Source organism: Microtus ochrogaster, unplaced genomic scaffold (genome assembly GCF_000317375.1).
Source record: "Microtus ochrogaster isolate Prairie Vole_2 unplaced genomic scaffold, MicOch1.0 UNK43, whole genome shotgun sequence".
NCBI classification, from domain to species: domain Eukaryota; kingdom Metazoa; phylum Chordata; class Mammalia; order Rodentia; family Cricetidae; genus Microtus; species Microtus ochrogaster.
In genome coordinates this window covers 1,378,619-1,399,065 of record NW_004949141.1, presented here as the reverse complement: position 1 = coordinate 1,399,065, position 20,447 = coordinate 1,378,619, and the positions used below count along the sequence as shown (strand labels likewise).

General features: G+C 47.6%; 2 protein-coding genes across 4 annotated transcripts in view; one reads left to right on the top strand and one right to left on the bottom strand.

Moving 5' to 3' along the window:
- Positions 1-2,705: 2,705 nt before the first annotated feature.
- Positions 2,706-10,249, top strand: Map6d1 (MAP6 domain containing 1). The gene is made up of 3 exons (XM_005368934.2): positions 2,706-3,114; positions 7,710-7,827; positions 8,494-10,249. The coding sequence occupies exons 1-3, from the start codon at positions 2,744-2,746 to the stop codon at positions 8,569-8,571; spliced, it is 567 nt and encodes a 188-aa protein (XP_005368991.1). The 5' UTR covers positions 2,706-2,743; the 3' UTR covers positions 8,572-10,249.
- Positions 10,250-12,319: 2,070 nt separating this feature from the next.
- Positions 12,320-20,447, bottom strand: part of Yeats2 (YEATS domain containing 2) — a 94,471-nt gene continuing 86,343 nt past the window's right edge. For all 3 annotated transcript variants that reach the window (XM_005368933.2, XM_026790158.1, XM_026790157.1), the window contains 7 exons: positions 20,217-20,290; positions 19,710-19,789; positions 18,515-18,716; positions 16,723-16,949; positions 16,115-16,189; positions 15,094-15,167; positions 12,320-13,938 (listed from right to left, as the gene is read on the bottom strand). In XM_005368933.2, coding sequence (XP_005368990.1) covers positions 13,830-13,938; positions 15,094-15,167; positions 16,115-16,189; positions 16,723-16,949; positions 18,515-18,716; positions 19,710-19,789; positions 20,217-20,290 — 841 coding nt within the window. In that variant the 3' untranslated portion in view covers positions 12,320-13,829. The remainder of the gene's footprint in view (positions 13,939-15,093; positions 15,168-16,114; positions 16,190-16,722; positions 16,950-18,514; positions 18,717-19,709; positions 19,790-20,216; positions 20,291-20,447) is intronic.

The following is a 20,447-nucleotide window of genomic DNA, read 5'->3' as shown; positions in this document are numbered from 1 at the left end:
GGCAAGTGCCTTCATCATCCAAGTGTCATCTTGCCATTCCAGATTTCCCTGCCTTGCTTCCTAATCCTAGAAGCCAGCCCTTCCTCTCCACTCCTGTGCCAAGGCTCTAGTGCAGTCCCCGCTCTCTCCAGTCCCAGACTATTTCTCCAGCTGGCACTGAAAATGTCACATTGCTCCACGTGACTGACAGAGTGCCAGAAATGCAAGTCATCCCCTACTGTCACCTAGGAAAACTTGAACCCCTTGTGTGTCTGTCCAGGCCAGCCCTGCTCTGCTACCCTCAACCCTTCTCTGACTCCTCCCCAGAACTAGCCTTCTTCTCTTGGACAGGTGAGCCTAACCTCAGCCCTCCCCGTTTATACCACCTGGGCTAACATTCCTCTCATCCAGCACACAAAATCTTGAGGGCACTCAACCCTAGCAAGAAGTAAGTTTGATGAACGAACAAGTAAAGGGGTCTGTGGAGGTAGCTCGGGTAGCTCGGGGATGCACGAAGTCCTTGGTTCAATCTCTAACACCGAAAACCATAATTTAAAAGATGTGGGGGTGTGGGTGTGGGTGTGGGTGGGTGTGTTTTGACAGGGTCTTATGCAGCCTAGATGGGCCTCGAACTTGCTTCTGATCCCTGTCTCCACCTTTCACGGGCTGATTATAAACAGGCACCCCCTAATTCCCAGCCTTATCTTTTTTGTAAAACTATTTATTTTAAAATTTTAATTTAAAATGGTTTACAGGGCTGGAAAGATGGCTCTGTAGTTAAGAGCACTTGCTGCGGTGGCAGAAGACCTGATTAGTTCCCATCATCCACATGGTAGCTCATAACCATCTATAGGTCCAGTCTGGGGGATCAGACTTCCTCTTCTGGCCTCTGCACATGGTCTGCATATATACATGTAGTCATAACATAAAATACACATATTTAAAATGTTTTATTGTATTTGCTTGTTTATCATGCCTTTGTATGTAGGAGCACGTGCCATAATTCACCCACAGGTCACAGGACAATGTGGGGAAGTCAGTACTGCTTCCATAATGTGGATCCCCAAGCTTGAACTCTGGGCTTGGTGGGAAGTGCCTTTACCCACTGCGTCATCTCACTGGCCATGAAACGGCCTAGACGTCAGGTGCCCCAGCACTACACCTTCTCCCCCCAGACTCTCACCCAGATTGTAAACAATATTTTGTCTTCTGAAAGAAGGAAAGAAAGGAGGGAGGGAGGGACAGAGGGAGGGAGGGAAGGAGGGAAAGAAGGAGGAAGAGTGAAAGAAAGGAAGAAAGAAAGAGAAAAAGAAAAAAGAAAAAGGATTCCCTTTTCCCTGATGGGAAAGTATCGTGGATATATACAATCCTCCAGAAAAATGAACTTATATGATTAAATGGCAATTCCTTTCCTGCTGTGAAACAGCATATTGTAAAAAAAACAAAACAAAAAACCCAAACAAACAAAACAAACTCCTACCCCCAAAAAACCCCACCCCATGCTCACCCGCCCCTGGTGTTTTGTGATTTCTCCCTTTTGACTTAAAAAAACCCTACCCTAGCCCTGCGGTGGTGGTGGTGCATGCCTTTAATCCCAGTGGGAGCAGAGGCAGGGATGGATCTCTATGAATTTGAGGTCAGCCTGGTCAGCAAGTTCCAGGACAGCCAGAAACCCTGCCTAAATACAAAAAAAAAAAAAACACCCTACCCTGCCCTGCTTCTGTACCAAGAGTCTCTGAGGCTTTCTGAGTCTCAATCAGCCTGCTAATCAAAAGACTCACAGTATACCCTTCATTGGCTTGGTAAGAGCAGTGATCTGCAGCTTTCTCACTAGGATTATTTCATAACTACTAACCTTCTTCTGCCGAGCAGACTAACCCAGGGCCCAGCTCTCAGTCCACAAAGTTTGCTCTGGGTGAGGAGAGATAGATACTTTCGGGGTCCCCGTGAATGCGCCTTTGACAAAAGGCTTTCCGAGCTCCAGGCTTAATTTTGGTCAATATGAGGCCACAGTTAGGCTTGAGCTGTTAAACCGGCAGTGGTATGCCACTCCGGTAAAAACTTCTAGCTAATGAACTTAGGGAGATGAGCTGACCAACTGACCGGGGCGTGGCGGTCCTCTGAGACCTTCCAAGTTCTGCCAGAACTTCCTTGTAACTAACCCAACTTGTGTGGTTGACTGCAGATCGGACCCACTGAAAAAGCTTTTCCAGAGCAACTGGGTGTTGTCTCATTAAACTAATCTTCAGCCCGGAATACAGCAAGAATGAACAGCAGGGAAAGGAGTTTGGGGGTTTTAGAACCCAGGGAGAGGCCGATTGGAAGCTAATGGCAGCTCTTGATGGTTGTCACACACTTAAACCAGAACAGTAAATGGCAAATGGTGATTAACGGGCTGACTCAAATGTGTTTTTTCGGAAACATGGCCCAAGTCTTCCTTACAACACCCTTCCCGTTGCCCCCTACTTCCACCCTAGGTGATTGCGGCGTCCCCTGGCACAGGTTAGCTCTGTTCCGCAACCCCAGCAGAGTCCGCTGCACCTGCCACCTGCGCCCAGCTGCAGGCAGCGTGACAGCGAGGAATTGCCTCCCTCTGCAAAACCTAGGTCTGATTTATGAGGTCACATTCGGGGAATGTTAGGGTTCAACCACCCAAGGCCGCAGGCAGTTTAAGGCTGCCCGGAGGCCGTCCTTGCGGGGCGCCCGGCTGCGCGGGGGCAGCGGGCGGGCGGGCGCGCGCAGCGCGGGCGCGTGGCCGAGCGGCATGGCGTGGCCCTGCATCAGTCGGCTGTGCTGCCTGGCCCGGCGCTGGAACCAGCTGGACCGCTCGGACGTAGCGGTGCCTCTGACTCTGCACGGCTACTCGGACCCCGGGAGCGAGGGGCCGGCCGCGGACTGCACCGCCTCGCGTGGGAGCCCGTCTGTCGCAGGCGCGCGGGAGCCCAGTCGCGCCGTGCCGCTCACCCAGTACCAGCGCGACTTCGGCGTGCGGACCGCGCGCGCGGGGACCCGGGATGAGCGCGTGCCCGGGTCGGGCGGCCGCAGGGGCCAGTCTTCGGCGACCCCCGCCCGGGCGGTCTACGTACTACCCGTCGGGGACGCGGACGCAGCTGCTGTAGCGACCACGTCTTATAGGTGGGTATCTGGCTGTGACAGGGGAACGCTTAGAATCTCGACCATTGTGGTGGGAGGAAACTGAGTCCCAAAGCGGGGTGGCGGAAGGGATGACACGGAGCCTGGATACCTATCACAGGATCTAAAGAGTGGCAGGGGAGCATCTTGGTTATCTCTTTGGTCTTTGACACCGCCGGCATGGCCTTGCCTTCTCAGCTGCTCCCTACCCTGGGATCCAAGGTGAATGGCACCTCAAAAGGGAGTCCCACCCCCACCCTACCCCCGTTAATCCTCCTTCCCTCTCAGATTGCTGTCCTTTAACTTGGGTGGGATGAGGGCAGAGGGCTGCACACAGGTCAACCCCACAAAGCCCAAGGCCAGTGCACACTCCACACAGGTTTTTTGCCCCCTTAGCAGCTTGGCTTTGGATAACTGAGGACTTCCTGCATCCTCTTTCTACTCAGAAGAGTAATGCATGCTCATAGTGGGAAAATTAGAAATGACAAAAATAACAGATACCGCCCTTAACACCCTCACGCCACCCCTCCCAAACAGATGGATCTTTTCTAATTCTTAATGTATAAATGCATACACTCGGTTTCTTCCATGGTGCCGTTCTTACTGGCACTTTGTTCAAAAGTCTTTGATATATGTTAGCGTGTGTGTGTGTGTGTGTGTGTGTGAGTATAGACAGACAGACAGACAGACAGACAGACAGACAGACAGACAGACAGAGACTCTCTTGAGATGGAGGCAGAGACAAAGAGCAGATCAGAGGACAACTTTAGGGTTCCAGGGATCCAGCTTGGGTGCCAGGTTGTGTCAGGCCTTCATCCTCTGAGCCATCTCTGGCACACATTACTGTTTTTTTTTTTTTGACCAGGTATGATATTTGACCATAAAAAGATATTCTGAATGTTAATAACTGTGCTGTATGTTAGCCTTTTCTTAGGTACACTATATATTCCAATTATTATTATATTTTTACTCATTTGGTATCCCTAGTTTAGGGCTAAACATTACAGTTGCAGGTGTTTAAATACTTTTACGAATTTTGTCATTTACGTTCCTTAAAAGTGGGATGGAAACTTGGGACTAAGATGTACATGGGGGCTGGAGAGGTCTCTCACTGATTAAGAGAGCACACTGCTCTTACAGAGGATGGGGGTTCAGTTCCAACCCTCCAGCCAGGCATCCTGCAATGGCCTGTAAGTCCAGCTTCAAGGAGTACCAACACCTGTAGCATCTGCACTCATGGCACACACACACACACACATAGATGCATGCACATACACATACATAAAAATAAATTTTACAACAGAATGCAAATGGCACGTGGGGAAGCACTAGTTATGGGACTGTCATAGAATGGGACCCAGTGAAGCTTTCCAAGTACAGATCTTAAATGTGTACATGCCAAAGAAGCAAAGCTAAGGACAGGCTCCCCATAAAGGCCACGCTTTTTAAGGTACTTATTGGGCTTGTGTGGTGCAGGGCAGGCCGTGTGCTCTCAGCCCTAGCTGAGCTGTTAGAAGTTGGATGACACCGCTAAAGGCAAGGCAGACAGGGCCTTATGCTCTCAGCCCTAGCTAGAGTCTCCAACTGCTGAATCCACAGAGGAGAGGTCGCACTGGCTCGTGGTTCTTCCAGTGGTCCTGAGTGTGCAGCACCTTGCAATTCTGGTGGTCAAACAATTGGTGGGGCTTGCAGAGGAAGAAAGGAAACCATCCTTTAATACCACTGAGAAGCTTGGAAATACCGGTGCAAGCCCCTCTTCATGGGGAATATTCCAGGAAAGGGTGGTTAGGAGAAGCTGGCTAACCCACCTGGAGGGCATGTGAGGCCTGAATGTCTTGCAGGCCTCTCAGCTCTGTTGAGGGCAAGGTGCTAGCTATTGCTCTTCTCTCAGCATACATGGCTCCACTCTCTGAGGCCTCTGTTACTGCTGTCCCTCTACAAATGAGGAATTGAGCTGGGATGCAAGACGACGTGACTCTGAACGGCATGGAAAGGCGTGGGACTCAGGCACCAATTTTGTAGTCCCCTCAGGCTCTCATTCTTTAACATGGTTTAGACAGCTGGTCTTGGGCCACCTCCTTGGAGCCAGTTTCTCAAAGCCAGCAGTGGAAAAGCACTGACAGATGGGGGCTGGCCTTACCAAGTGTAAATTCTGTCTTTGGAACCCTTTCTTCCCCTGGAGTCGTGGAATAGCAAGATCCTGGCTACCAGTCCTCACTCCTTACAAAGCCCAGGAGCACTTCTGGCTTTCCCCAGCACCAAGTCATCTGGCCTCTGGGACTGCCAAAGGTAGTCTCTAAGGCCAGGCTGGAGTAATCACATCCTATATTCCATCTTGTAAGATGTATTTCATTCAAGCAAATTGCTACAGGCACTCAGAAAACACATCCAGGGATCCTAAAGCTATCAGAACAGATCTGTGGTCACTCCTGACCATAAGTGCCATGGACCCTCTAGGCCTCCATCTCTCCCTGCTGACAGGTCCTGTTTCACTCGGCTGTTGGTCTCCCGGAAGGACTGATCTGCCTTGTTTGTCTGGCTAGATGGGAATAGAAGTCCTATACAGGCAGCTCGGGGCTCTCAACCTTGCCAGTTCCTCCCAGAGTTTGGACCTTGCTTCCATAGTTTCTTCTAGGTTGGTCAGGTCCATGAAAAATGTGGGGAGGGGGAAAGACCTGTGTGTGGTGGCATATGCTTTTTTTTTTTCAAAGATTTATTTATTATTTATACAACATTCTGCCTCCATGTATGCCTGCATGCCAGAAGAGGGTGACGGATCTCATTACAGATAGTTGTGAGCCACCATGTGGTTGCTGGGAATTGAACTCAGGACCTCTGGAAGAGCAGCCAGTGCTCTTATCCTCTGAGCCATCTCTCCAGCCCTGGCATATGCTTTTAAACCCAGGACTTGGGAGGCAGAGGCAGGTGGATCTCTGTGACATCAAGGCCAGCTCTGGCTGCATAGCAAGTTCTAGGCCAGCCATTGCTCTGTATTGAAGCTTTGTTTTAAAAAAGAAACAACAAAAATGTGGCTGATGCTTTTAAGGAACATCGTGCAGTTTGTATTTTATTTTTCTTAATTTTGGTGTAAGCCATAGTGCACCTTTCTCCTCCATGAGTAGCTGGGTTCTGATGAGTCCACTCTGTCTCTGCTCTATTATGTCACAAGCACTTTGTGGAAACACCTCCTGCCACTACCCCAGGGACTGCTCTAGGTCTTCCTGCTTTGAGCCCCCTGCTGCCACCCCAGGGCAGCTGACTTAGGCTGCCTGGCACAGAACTCAGAAATAGTTGGGGACATTAGGGCATGCTCAGGGGGAGGTCCTGCCTTCCCAGGAGAAAGAGAACAGCATATGTTCTTAGACAGCTGGTCTTTGGAACCTTGATGCTTCAGAAGCAAAAATTATCTGACAGGCCCTGGCTCAGCTCTTCCTTATACCCAAGACTCTTCAGGGTTGGCCACACCGACACCAGCTTCCCTTGCCCATGCCATCTGCCTGCCCAGCGAGGCGAGGTTCTGATGCTGCCAAGAAAAGACTCCTTTGTTGACTTCAGAGCAATAGCTGGGCCAGCGTAGGGGGAGGACCTAGCACAGCCAGGCACTGGCCCTGGCTGGGTGAGCCCTATGACTATGGTTAGGGGATGCAGGGGGAGGGGAGACTGCCTTCCTGAGTTTATCATTTAGTAGAGACACTGACAAAATTAAGAGGTCTGGATGATGCCAGGGCTAGAGAAATTGAGCCTTTTCAGTGAGAGGCATGGAGCTAGATTAGCCTGTCCTTTCCCTCCAGGGAAATGGCTCATGGGAACTCACACTATAGACCAGAAGAGGTGCGACAGGTTCCCTGGAGCTTGAGTGCCTGGTGGTTGTGAGATTCCCGATGTGGGTGCTGGGCACTGACCTACCATCCTTTGGCAGAGGAGCATATGTATAACTAAGTCATTCATCCAGCCCCATGATTTACCTTCATTTTTTACAACACGTTTGTTGATACGTGGAAGTCAGAAGACCTGTGGGAGACAGTTCTTTACTTCCACCATGTGGGTCCTGGGAATTGAACTCAGGTGGTCAGATATGGTTGAGCCTTTTCCTCCAATTTGGAAGCAGATGTACCTTTACTGTGCTGGGCACTAAGATGGCATTTCTTTTGCACCTAAGTGGGCATGAAGGAGGTGATAGCCTTTACTGGTTCTGGGCCCCCTCAGTGGCCTGGCATCCAGGATAGGCTCAGGTCTCAGGAGGGCTTTGAGAACTAGGGCTTGTCTGTCTCTAAGGTGTGTGTGTGTGTGTGTGTGGCAAATACTGCCTGATGTTCACCTGCATGACAATTTTCTGCGCTGCTTTCCCCAGCCTACATGGCTGAGGTTTCTTGGTGGAACACTCAGAATGGTAGGGCAGGCTAGCCCCGAGCTACCTTACTGAGTTGGTCCATCTGCCTGGAGCACCTGGTATTCTGGTCCTGCTTGTGTAGGAGGATAAAGGATCATTAGGAACTGAAGCAGGCTCAGAAATGAACAGGGCTTGGTCTTTCAAGAAGCTGGGGGCGCGGGGAACAACTGACCCTGCGCAAGGTTATTGTAGGAATTGTCTGTTGCAGGCAGGAATTCCAAGCTTGGACTGGAGTGAAGCCCTCAAGATCCACAAAGACCAGATCGGCCAGAGTCATCACAACGCACAGCTCTGGATGGGACCCCAATCCTGGGGCCAAGTTCCAGGTCAGCCTGAGGGTGGCACTTCTGGGGCTGTTCATCAGGACAGGGGTCAGAAGCCAGATTCTGGTAGCATCAAATGGTATGGTGGTTAAGGACAACAGTGCCCAAACAACTGTTCCTAGCAACAGAAAGGCTACTCAGCTGCTGGCTAGGTGGCTTCTCTGGCACTCACCAGAGAGTGCCAGAATTCAATTCCTGAGTTCAATTCCCAGGACCCACTCTACCCTCTCTGGTGAGCAGCTTCTGTCTGCCTCCTAAACCCCAGCATATCCCCTGACGAATAGAGCTAGAGACTTTCAAGGATGGGATTGTAGCTCAGTGGTAGACTGCGTGCTTAGCACCCACAAAGCCCTGAGTTCCAGCCTTAGCACAGCCCCATTCCCTGCAAAAAACACTAAAACCTAAGTGTCTTAGGCATAGCTCTGTGGTACAGGAAGACCATGCCACATGTGAGGCTTGGGGTCCCTTGCTGTGACTGCAGGACCAGTTAGCATCTTCTCTCCAGCTAAAGGTCAAAGGGAGCTCACGTGACCCACCATAGTAGTGGCAGCTCACTTTGCTAACTTCCATTGCCAGCTCCTGCAAGGGCCAAGGAATTTTTTTCTCAGAGCCAGGGGTTGGGGCAAGTGGAGTTAAGAGTCCACTGATGTGGTCATGCTTCTATTTTAGGTTCCAGAAGTGAGAAAATTCACACCCAACCCCTCAGCCATCTTTCAGACATCAGCTCCCCGGACTCTCAATGTGTGACCAGTGGAAACCAGTGGAAACCGTGGCTGCTGGGAAAGCTGAGGACCTCCAGACCTCCAGAAGGGGAACTGGCTTTGATCCTTCACTGACTGGAGCAGCATGGCTGCCGACTCTGCCTGTGGTGTGGAGTGGAGGCAGACGGCACACCGGCAGAACACCATCAGCTGCACGTGGCCTCTTCCCCCTCCTCCTCAAGCAGTGTGTGTGGGGAAAACTTGATCTTTTAAAATGCCATTTGGCACCTTTCAATTTTTAAATATGAGGTTCAATTTGGCTGTGACCTGAACTGCTCCAGACTGAAAAGTATGCATATATCAAGTCCTTGGTAGACCAGTTACCAACTTTGGATGGTTTTCCCAAGATGCATGTTAACTTATTTGATAGCCTATGGTAGTCCCAGGCAGTTTTCTCATCTCTTTCTACAGTGCCCCACATGCTTACATTAAGACATCTTAGCCAGGCAACGGTGGCACATATCTTTAATCCCAGTGGAGACAGAGGTAGGGAGAGCTCTGTGATCTTGAGGCCAGCCTGGTCTACAGAGTAAATCCCATGACAGTCAGGGCTACACAGAGAAAACTGGTCTCAAAACACATACACACATACACACACATGGGGTAAAAAAAAAAACAAAAAACCTTAGGTTATCAGGAGTGATGCCTTTAATCCCAGTACTCTTGAGGCAGCGGTAAGAGGATCTCAATCAGCTCAATGCCAGCCTGGTCTACATAGCAAATTCCGGGAGGGGCTGTGTTTCAAAAGAACAACAATATCTTAAGTTCTTAAAAAATACATACGACCACCTGCACATGAGTCTCATGGTGGTAATATATATCCAGGCAGAAATTTCATATATATATATACATTACACGCAGAGATGGAAATATATCTGTATATATATGGAATACATACAGTGGTGAAATACATTCAGGGAGATCATCTACATGTTTTCACTTTTCAGATGTAATTTTTTTATAGCCAAGATGATCATGTTTCCAGGATAAGTGAAATGTTGAAAGCATGAATGGCATTCGCCCCGTATTTCTAGAGGCTGAGCCCTGTCCTACTAATTTCATCTGTCTGCCCTCAACTCAAGGACTAGAAGGGACTACCATGCACACCTGTGAGGAGCTGGGAGCAGTCTGGAGAGCATCCCTCACAGGCACCTTGACCCTCCAGCCTGTTGACTCCTCAACTCTGGTTGGGTACTCACTACCCCAGTGTGGGGAACAACTCCTTCTGCCTTTGGAAGACTCGTCTTCATAGGTTTCAGTCAGAATGGCTGTGTGGAACAAGCCCAGTCTCCTTTGCACAACCATCTCTCGAACACTAGAAAAAGACGATGTCTCAAAGGCTTGGCAGTGTTTGGTAAGAACTGTAAGGGTTCCCTTCAAAGCCAAGGCAGGGGCGGCAGCTCAGGCCTCCCACACAGCATCCCCTGCCTCCCTCTTGCCAGCCCAGGAAATGCTGAGTCATTCTGAAGGGGAAATTGAAACCATATGCATATACCAAAGGTCCCATTACTCTCGATTTGTCAGTTTGCATGCTCAGTGTACCTGAGAGGGAAGAGACTGCCTGCTGGGTAGCTAAATGTAGGCAATGAGCAGATTAACAGTTTACTAAAATGCAAAAATGTGCTGGGCTTAAGTTATAAACTCAAGTATATTTTTCCCAATCATCTGGTCTCTCAATAACGACTTTAATGTAGTGTGACTATGCTAATATCCTTGACAATTAGAAACTCCAAGCCCTTCTTCTGAGGCTGTAGTTGACTCGTGTTGCACATGGTACATACCTTCATCCCACTTCAGCTCTTGCACCCTTAAGTGGGAAAAGGGACCATCTGTGCCACTGCTGCTTCTGCACTAGCTGGGACAACGGGAGCTTCCATTTCTGCATCTGAAAGTGAGGTTGCTACTGCCTACACCTTGCCTGGCTTGCTAGAAATATCTAATTCTTAGCACAGTCAAGTCAGCCAAGCATAGGTCCTGAATTGTCCTTTCCTGCTTAACTCTCTTCCAGGTGCTTCTTGGTCCCAACTAAGAGCCTCTGGCTGTACTCTGCCAGTGACCATACGCCATGCCCAGCAACCCCCACCTCCCCCCGGCCCCCACTCCATACATTCATTCTGTTGGTGTGAAATGCACAGCCCTGCTGCATTTGGCAAGCATAAAACACACTTGTCCCTTCCTGACACTGTAGCACTGCAGTGGCCATGGAGTGAGGCTGACCTCTGCTAGGTCAAAGGTTGTTTAGAACCTCAGCAATGTGCCACATAGCTCTGCCCACCAGCTCTCCTCATTCCAGATGGGAATTAAAACACAAAGCCCCATGGGCAACCCAAGAAGCAACTAAGACCAGAATCAGTCATGTTCTCTTAGTCCTGAGTCCATCTCATACACACAATGTGCACAAAGACCAGCACTGGAGGATCAGCAGGGATCATCTCTGACGAGTGTGTTCCAGTATGTGTGGATACATATGTGTGTGTTTCACTCTGTGCAGGTATGTATGTGTTCCTGTATATGCAGGTACACACACACACACACACACACACACACACACACACACTCCAGAATGTAAGAATGCATGTGTGTTCCTCTATGTGCAGGGTACACATGTAGAGAACAGGACACCCAAAGTGTTTTTCAGGTATCTTTCCCTTTTCTCATTAGTCTCGAGGTCACCAAATAAGCTAGGCTGGGTCCATAGCAGGCCTCAAGGGATCTGCCTCTCTCTGTCTCTCTAGCATTGAGATTCTAAGTGTGCACCACCATGCCTACCTTTTCTATGTGGGTTCTAGTGATTGAACTCAGGTACTGCACACACTTCATCAACTGAGCCACCTCTCCAGTCCTAATTTTTAAAAATACTTTATCATACCTAAAATTACTATAAAATTGATTTTTATATTCTGTAAGTTTTTGAAAAATAAAGAGCAGTTTAATCTCTTAATTTAAGCAAAGAGTGTTCAATATTAATTATCCCATAACCACAGTGACCAATTTGAAAACTGCCCCTATCAGCTGTCTGGACATTATGAGGCCGACTAAACCCAAAGTCCTCAGAGTTCTTTCACATGCTGAAGTCTTCCCTCACTATGCTGTACGGGACAGAACTCCAAGACTCCAGGCTTCTGTTGGATGGAATATGCCGCTCACCTGAGGCCCAGGGAGGGGCTGTCAGCACCCACCCTGACCTATGCCCCAGCTAACCCTAGTCTCTGGGGTTCTGCTTTTTCACTGGCTCTCTGTGAAGTTGCTTCCCAGCAGGCTACCTCTGTGGACTGTATTCCTAAGCCCCCTTGTAGAAATTCCCGTCAAAAGCCACAGATTTCAGAGCCTTTAGTTTTGTAGTGTCTTCACCTTTCCGCAATTTTTTAAAAGCCACAATACCAGATGACAATAAAAGGACTGTCACAGGAGTGGCTTTCAGACCTCAGCACAGACCAACTTTAACTCAGCAGATAAACCAGTTTACTTGACTGTCTCTGCTTTTTTTTTTTTGTGAAATTGAACCCATTTATGAATCTTCCTTAAATTGCTTGTATGAAATAATTATGTCCATGGTCACCAAGCAAAGTGTCTTCTGCTTTGTATGTGACCTAAATGTATCTGTGATCCTTTTATATTACATGGTTGCAGAACTTTTTTGAAGGAAGGAGATAGTAGTTTAAATTCACAAAGATCCATACCATGGCCACATCCCAATGAACCCTCCAAGTATGGCGCTTCCAGCTCAGAAAACATCACAAATACTAAAAGTTTTATTGTAGACAAAATGATACACAATTATGTTACACATTATAATAGAAAAACACTTGAAACATTAACATACACAGAGACTCTTAAATCATTTGATATTTCTTTAGCAAAAAGCAAATTCTTTAGGTTTTCATCACAACAAATGAATCTGCTCTCATCTGAATAACCTACCAAGTAGGTCTCCGTCCACTTCTAAAGACATCTGTGTGTGGGCCTATCAATCTGCTGGGTGGTCTCCAGACCAAATTCTTAAGGCTTATATACCAACTATTCCGTTAAGCCATGCTCGTCCTGTTCCTGCTGGAAAGATCCCTTCTGTACCTGTAGCTCTCAGTCCTATTTTATCCAGCTACCTTCCCGCTGTTTCCTGACTCACACACCAATCTACGGGACCTGGGAGAACAGATTTTCTGTTGCTTACCTAAGTGTCTTTGACTTTGACTCAGACCTTTCAAGTTTGCTTTGAGCAGAGTAAGAGAATGTTTCCAACTGGAACTAAGGTCTTTCCTTTGCCCCCACAAGAGTGAATAGGCCTGGAGAGGCCCTAGTGTCTGCAGACTCTGTGCTTATATACCAACCTCCAATCTGTCTCTCACAGAGCAACTCTAGTACTGGCACACTGGGTTAGAGCAGTTCTTGCCCACGGTAAGGCACTCACAGGTGTTTCAACCCTTTTCATCTGGATAACTCTTTGGCAGAGAAGGACAGGACCCTAGGTCCACCAAGGGGACAATCCCAGGAAGGTTTGCCCTGAGGCTGCTTCCCCAGCCCCTAGACATGAGGCAGCAGGAAAAGCTTCTGCAGCCATCAAGGATATGAGGACCCAGTGCTCATATTACCACAGGCCAAGTGCCGGACTCTGTAGATGATGCTTACACCAACAGTGATAGTTTCCTGGGTTTCATGAGCACAGGCTTGATGCCTTCTGATCTCTGCTGGGATTCTCAACAGTGCTTTGACACTGGCTGTCACAGAAGCACTGGCATTGGGGTTCCATGAGAAAGTCTCAGTCTGAAGCCGCCTTGGTCTCTGACTTTCCACATGGCATACTACCCCTTCTGTAGCTGACTCACACTGGCCAAGAGTGCAGCCAAGGTAGGAGAAGGTACGTCCTTGCTGTTCTTCTTTAGAGTACCCTAGGCCAGCATCAGATTTATCTCCGCCTTCTGGAAAGTGGGCCCCATGTGAACCCAAGCACACACCAAAGAGGGAGCACCTTGTGTATATGCCTTGTCTCACACTGAGAAATACAAGCTGACAAAGTTGTGTCCATTCAGCTTCCCTCCAGAATTGGGAAACAATTCAGTCTTGAAAGGGCTGCACCCGGGACTCAATGCCCTTGCGATACACGCAGTTACACAGAAGGAATGGTATGGTAGCCATGGCCTTCTACCGCACAGAAAACCACCTTTCCCCAAACACAAGCGTCACCACAGTCCTCATACTTCAGACACAGCTTCCCATCCTGCTCTTCGGGGACCATCTTCACTGTGTTCACTGATCCTCGTTCAGTCTCCCCATGTGCTTGTTTGTGAGAAAATCCAGAAAAGGAATGTTGCAAATGGCCTGGTGAATATTACTCACTGTGATTTCTTTGGGAACCCTAGTCCAAAAGACCCAAAAGTATAATTAGGTATAATGTGTCAAATGCATTCAATAATCATTTAGTCAGTTAATTCACTAAAAGGACCATTCTCATAGCAGAATGTGACGACAAAGGCCATGCTCTCTCCCACGTTTTATGAATTCTTCTCCTTTCTGATCAAAGATATAACTGTAATTACAGTCCTACCCAGGGTTCAAATCTTACCACCGGTTACAGGAACAACTTCATGTTGGCTCAATGATTAGCCGACAGAGAAAAGAGACAGTACAAGAAAATGTTCCTAAGTCTTCTTCTAAGTGTTTCTAAGTCTTAGCAGACTCTTTTGCTTCCAAACAGCATGAAGATATGGGCTATCTCTCTCATCTTAGAAGACAGGAGGTGAGTCCTGGCCAGCCAATGTGAGGTTACAGGCTCTCATTCAAACTACCGAGGGTGCCACATCTCCAGTCAGGAACATGGAGAAAAAGCATGGCTCCTCCTAATTCACAAGCAAGGCAACAGAGAGCAGGCCTGAAAATGTTTATCCCCACTTCTTCTTTAAAAAAAAAAAAAAAATTCAAAACCTCTATGTTGTCTCTGTATTTCTGACCTAATATCCTCAGGTACTGCAATACCTGTCAGGATTTTATGACAGCCTTCAGTGGAACAGGAAGGAAAAGAGGACGTGGACTATTGCTCTTTTAAGGCCCGGGAACTCTGCATTCCACTCAGAGATGAATGTATCAGAAAAGAAGTGGCAGTGAGCTCAAGGGTCCCCAGGCAGTGAGACAGTCTAAATGTGGGGCCTGCGATCTGGGACACTGGAGACCACTCCCTTTCGGAGCTTGGCTTCCCAGTTTCTGAGAGGAATAAAGTGTCTGCAATGACAAAAACCTTAGGTAATATTTATCAAACTCGACCCTAAAGTCTCCTGTTGAGAGGTTCCTGTCTCTAATGGGAGAACCTGCTGCCTGTTCTACCCTGTGACACTACAGACCTGGGTGTCTCTGAAGTAACGGCTGGGAGGGCACAGCTAGGCTTTCTACAGAGGCTCTCTCAAAACCACAGGATGGACCCTAAGCACAGCAACTCTATCTCCTCCTATATTTAAGACAGAACATCTTCAAGAGTAACTAAACTGCAAAGCCTGTGCTATCAGCTGCGCAATAGTACCTGTTGGGAGATGCCGTCTGGTATCCAACTGCCAGCGCCTGTCTCAGGATGTCACTCACCAGCTGCTCCGTGGCCTACAATAGAAGACTGGTATTGACAAAATAGTCACCTGCTTGCTAGTGGGAAAGATGCAACTGACCTCATCTTTTACGAAAACCTTTGAAATAACTGTCAATTAAATATTACAAAGGTCTCAGGAAAAACTGAATTTTTGTTTAGAGGCCATGATGCAGAGAAATTATAAACTGGATGAAGTGGTTTTCATTAAGCAGACATGGTTTTCTAAGGAAAAAAGAGTGTTGAGTGAGGGCTGCTACCGAAGCCTCCTTTTGCGGGGGATGCAGAATGGAGAAGAACTGCTGAGGTGAGGACCAGGCAGGCGAAGGAGCTGCTGCTTTTCTAACCCTTTGCAGACAGACAGTTGTGGCTGCTTCTCTGTTGTCAGACAGGGAAAACCTAAGGCTCTGTTTTTTTTTGCCCTCTCTAAAATGGTAAGAACAAAGATACTTCTCATAATAGGATACTTCTTCTTAGTCATTTAAAAAAATCTATTTTATGTATATAGTGCTTTATCTGCATATACAACTTTATGCCAGAAGAGGGCATCAGATCCCATTACAGATGGTTATGAGCAATCCCATGTGGTTGCTGGGAATTGAACTCAGGATCTCTGGAAGAGCAGCCAGTCCTCTTAACTTCTGAGACATCTCTCCAGTCGCTGGGATACTTCTTAATGAGAATACAAAACAGCACTAACAAGGCACTGACATCCGTTGGAGCTCGGCGACTCTGGGGAAGACCAGCTGCTTGGCAAGCATGAGGGCTGGGGTCCACCCTCAACACAACAACAAACCTCAGCTCTTAGAGGGACATGACTTTGTTTACTCAACAGAAAAGAAACTTAAAACCTAAATATGACAAGGGACTTAAAAGCTGTCCTCTCTGCTCCTCTCGGGCCTAGAATCTAACCTGGTCAGCCTTGGTCACAGTTCAAGTCCCTCTGCGGGCAGCAGGCACCCACCTTTAAGATCATGTCCTCTACCACGGATGCGTACATGTTCCTGTGCAGTGCCACGGGCTGCAGGGTGATCCCAATCTGGAAGAGCGGAGGAAAGTCATGTGTTCCATCAACATTAGCAGACCTCTTCCCGAGAGATAACATGGAATCATGTTTTCACCCCAAAGCTCTGATCGTGGAACACGATTGGAGTCTCTGAAGAACTCAAAATGGTGCAAGCAATAATTAAGAGCTCTAGATGCCATGGGTCGTGAGCTCTCTCCCAGGTAACAAGGGTGTGCCCTGCAACTGCAGCAAGCTGGGAGGAGACTTCTCTCAAGTAGGAACTGCAATGTGATATACCTTGTGAAGGAGAAACGCTTCTCCTGAGGCAGAGGAGCAAAGAACCCAGGACAAAGCCCGTGTCTAACCCTCGGCTTTGCAGCCATGTTCAACACGCAACCTTTCCCCATGCACTTAACAGCTCTCGCAGAAGGCTCCGATATGAGAAAGTGGGAGTACACCTAAGTTATGGGCAGGAGCCAATCACAATCACCCTGGCAGACTGGTGTTTGAGTCTGGACTCTGCACCTGGCCCATGATTGGACAGCTCCACAGCCTTAGCGTCCTACCTTCTGTGTAATGTCACCAACAAATCCCGAGCCTGGAGTTGGCGGTAGGTAGAATCTCATTTCTTCCTGTTTTTCTTCCTGCTCCTTTTTAATGGTCGTCTTCAAGGGCTCTGAGAGGCTGAGGATGTCCACTTCTTCCTCGTTCTCAGGCTCCCTTTTCTGAAACTGCTGCAGATCCTCCAGCTTCCGGCAGAGGTCGTCGGCAGTAGAGAAGGATGACAGGCACTCTAAAGGAGAGGAAGCAGTGTGAGGAGGGTGAAGTCTGCTGGCAGCTAATCTTGTCCAGTTCAACTTCTATAGCTCTCTCACGAGAACCAGAGCCTCATGAGGTAGACACGCAGACAGTCACCCTATTCTAAATGAACTCTATCTGCCAGTAAGGCCAAGGACAGTACATAATTCACCCCACTGCCCTCTTCCTGAATCAATACATTAATTTTCTTCATTTATTAAAATCTGCAAAATGTAGAAATGTGCAGTGAAGAACGTAAAGTCATTCCTATTCAGGCTGGGGATGTGGCTCAGTTGGTTAGAGCGCCGGCCTGGCATGCAGGAGGTCTTGGGGTTAGGAAGTCCCAAGTTTGATTACCAGTACTGCACTGAGTGTGGTGGCACATGCTATAAATCCAGAGCTTGGGGAGGTAGAGGCAGGAGGATCAGAAGTACAAATTCATCTTAGCTACACAGTAAGTTCAGGGCCAGCCTGGACTATCTGAGAATTCTGGCTTAAATCATCCCTGTCTCCCTGCTCTGAGGGAAGTGCTGTTGACAGGGTAATGTGCACAGCCTTCAATAGGCTGTGTACCAAGAGTATCAGGTCAATAAAGTCAGGTACATACATACGACAGAGGACGTGAGGTCCAGGCCAGGTACAATGGTGGTGGCTCAACAGCTCCTGGCTCCTGTTTTACTGACTACAAGTGTTGGTGATGTACCATAAAACTTGGGTTACCATGTAGTCTCTGCTCACCAAGGCCACAGATCTAGAAGCTGACAGACTCTCTCAGCACAGACACTACATGCCATAGCAGATGAGACAAATGACCATTGAGCACCAGGCACCCAGGAAGTTTTCTGCAGAGAACAAAACTTATGTAGATGGGGTAGGGACTTACCCACTTGTCTCCAGGTTCCCTCAGAAGGATAGGGGACTTGGCTGAACTTATTCTTTAAGGCACAATCAGATGCTGCTCTGATCCTAACGTTATCCTTCAGCAGTTGTCTGTTTCTTTACTATATATACAGTTTATATACATGTGTATTACATAACATATATACCACATATACATATGTATACGGTTACAAACTATAGCAGTATGCATATTGTTTCTTTACTATATATAGTTTATATACATGTGTATTACATAACATATACATCATATATATGCATATATACTGATACAAACTGTAGCAGTATATATATTGTTTCTTTCCTACTGTTGATTAGTCTCATGTGCCTCCAATACCCTCGCCTGGGGTTCAAAAACACCCAAGATACTGGCCTTTCTTCGTGGGAAAAGGCAGACTTGCCTTTTGGGGGTTCTCTAAGGTCACAAAGAAAGGGAAGTCACTTCTACCTGAGGGAGAGTGTAAGTTAGGAATCTCTAGAGTATGCTGAGGAGGAGACTCATGGGAGCAGTGCATGACTACCAGATGGCAGGAAGTAAACATTCCTGAAGGGCCATGTCCTCTGGGGTGTCATGGTAAGAAAAACGGTCTTGCCATCTACAGCAGCTTCCCTGCGCCCCTAACTGAAGGGGGGTAAGCACCGAAGCAGCCTACTAAGGCCTACCTGGCTCACTGTCAATTTGGGTCAGCACATCTTCAATGGAGTCCCCATCATGGCGCAGGCTCTCAGGGTCTGGTGGAGTGTAACCGTGGCAGCGGCACCAGTGAGCAATGTGCTTGGTTTTTAGGGGTGTCAGGTGGTGGAATCTTGGATTCTTCTCCAGTATTTCTTGTAACACTTTTCGTACTGTCATTGCTCTTTGCCACTTAAAAAGGTTTTGAACCAAAATTAAATCATTAAATTTTAAAATCAATTGCTATGCACTAAAATAAACTAAGCAATAAAACGTCAGATTCTATCACTCTATACCAGCAAAAGGAGAACATACAGACGAGCTTCTCTGTGGACCAGTAAGATGCTCAGGAAAGATGCCTGCCAAGTCAGCTGAGCCCAACTTGGTCCCCAGAACCCGAAGAGCAGAAGACAACTGACTCCACCTGCCCTCTAGCCTTCAGCAGTGTGCAGTGGCGTGTATGCGCATGCAAACGCACACACACCATGAAACTTTAAATGTAATACAAAGAATCTCCACTGGTCTTAATGTTTACAAAATAAAATAGAAGCTCCTAGGTTTCTATTTACAACTTCTTATTGGGTCATAAGCTAACTTTTTATTCTCTCCAGACCAACCACAATGATGCTACTTTCGCATACACTGTCCCGTCTTTTCTCATGATTCAACTGCATCTGGCAACACTGTTTAAGTACTCCATAAAAATCTGGATTTATTATTATTTTGAAATTTACAAGTTTAAAAAATTTAATTTTATGTGCACGTGTGTGCCACTTGCATGCCTAATGTCTGAAGTCTAGAGGAGACTGGTCTCTTGGAAATGGGGTTACAGACCACTGTGAGCTAGAGAAGGACACTGGGACATGATCCCAAGTCCTCTGTGAGAGCAGCCATTTTGCTGCTGAACCACCTCTCCAACCCCAGAATATATACATTTCTCAAAGAAAGCCTGAGATACTTCCTCTGGTACAGGAGAGTAGGCCTTTTCAAAGGTATCTGAGATCCAGAGAATGACATCTGTGATTGAAAAATATATCCACCACATCCACCACCAAGTACCTTAAAGAAATAGATTGCAAATTTGTCTCATTTTTCCTTACAGGTGGAGCACATACAGATGTTGACCCTGCTTTGCTGCCTGGCTTTCGGTGGTGGGCTGAAAATCCAGGCGGCAAACAGCCTTACCTCAGCAGCTCTCCTTTTCCCAATGTTCCAGCCATAATACTGCTCCACAGACTTGGCAGAAAAACAGCTGGCATCTTCACCTAGAAGAAAGGTTGCTGTGGTTTAGACAAATTTTGCTTATTGGAGATTGTTGTGAAATATTAGTTGAAGATGATTACATTTGTTTATGCTATGGAATATTGGTTTAATGATGCAAAGATGTGTTACATTCTTTTATGTTACATTTGTTCAACTCCAGGAAGCTGTTACTCTGCCCGCCTAAAACACCTGCCTGGTCTAAGGGAGGGGTTGGGGTAAAGCAGCTGAGAAGCTAGGCATCTGCTTAGCACGCACAGGGCTCTTGGTTTCGTTGCCAGCACAGCCTGCACCCAAGTCTAACCAGATGTGACCAAGATCCTGTGACTCCCAGATCCCCGCAAGTGGCTGGCTAAGTCACAATCACTGCATCATTCCAAGTACTTTACAGTTTAACAAAATGTCCGTGCAGGTTGAGAACAACCCTCTTACCTTTCGCAGTAATTAACGGGATCTTCTTGACTACTGCTGTCAAGAGCTGCTGGATAGTCTCCAAATGGTCCACCCTGAGAAGTGTAAACAATGACACTAAATTGTATAGGCTTGTCGAAACACACACACACACACACACACACGCACGCACGCACGCACACACACACACACACACACCCCGACCGTTCCCTCTGCTAACAAAAAGCTTCCTTTCCTTTCTTTGTTTTTAAA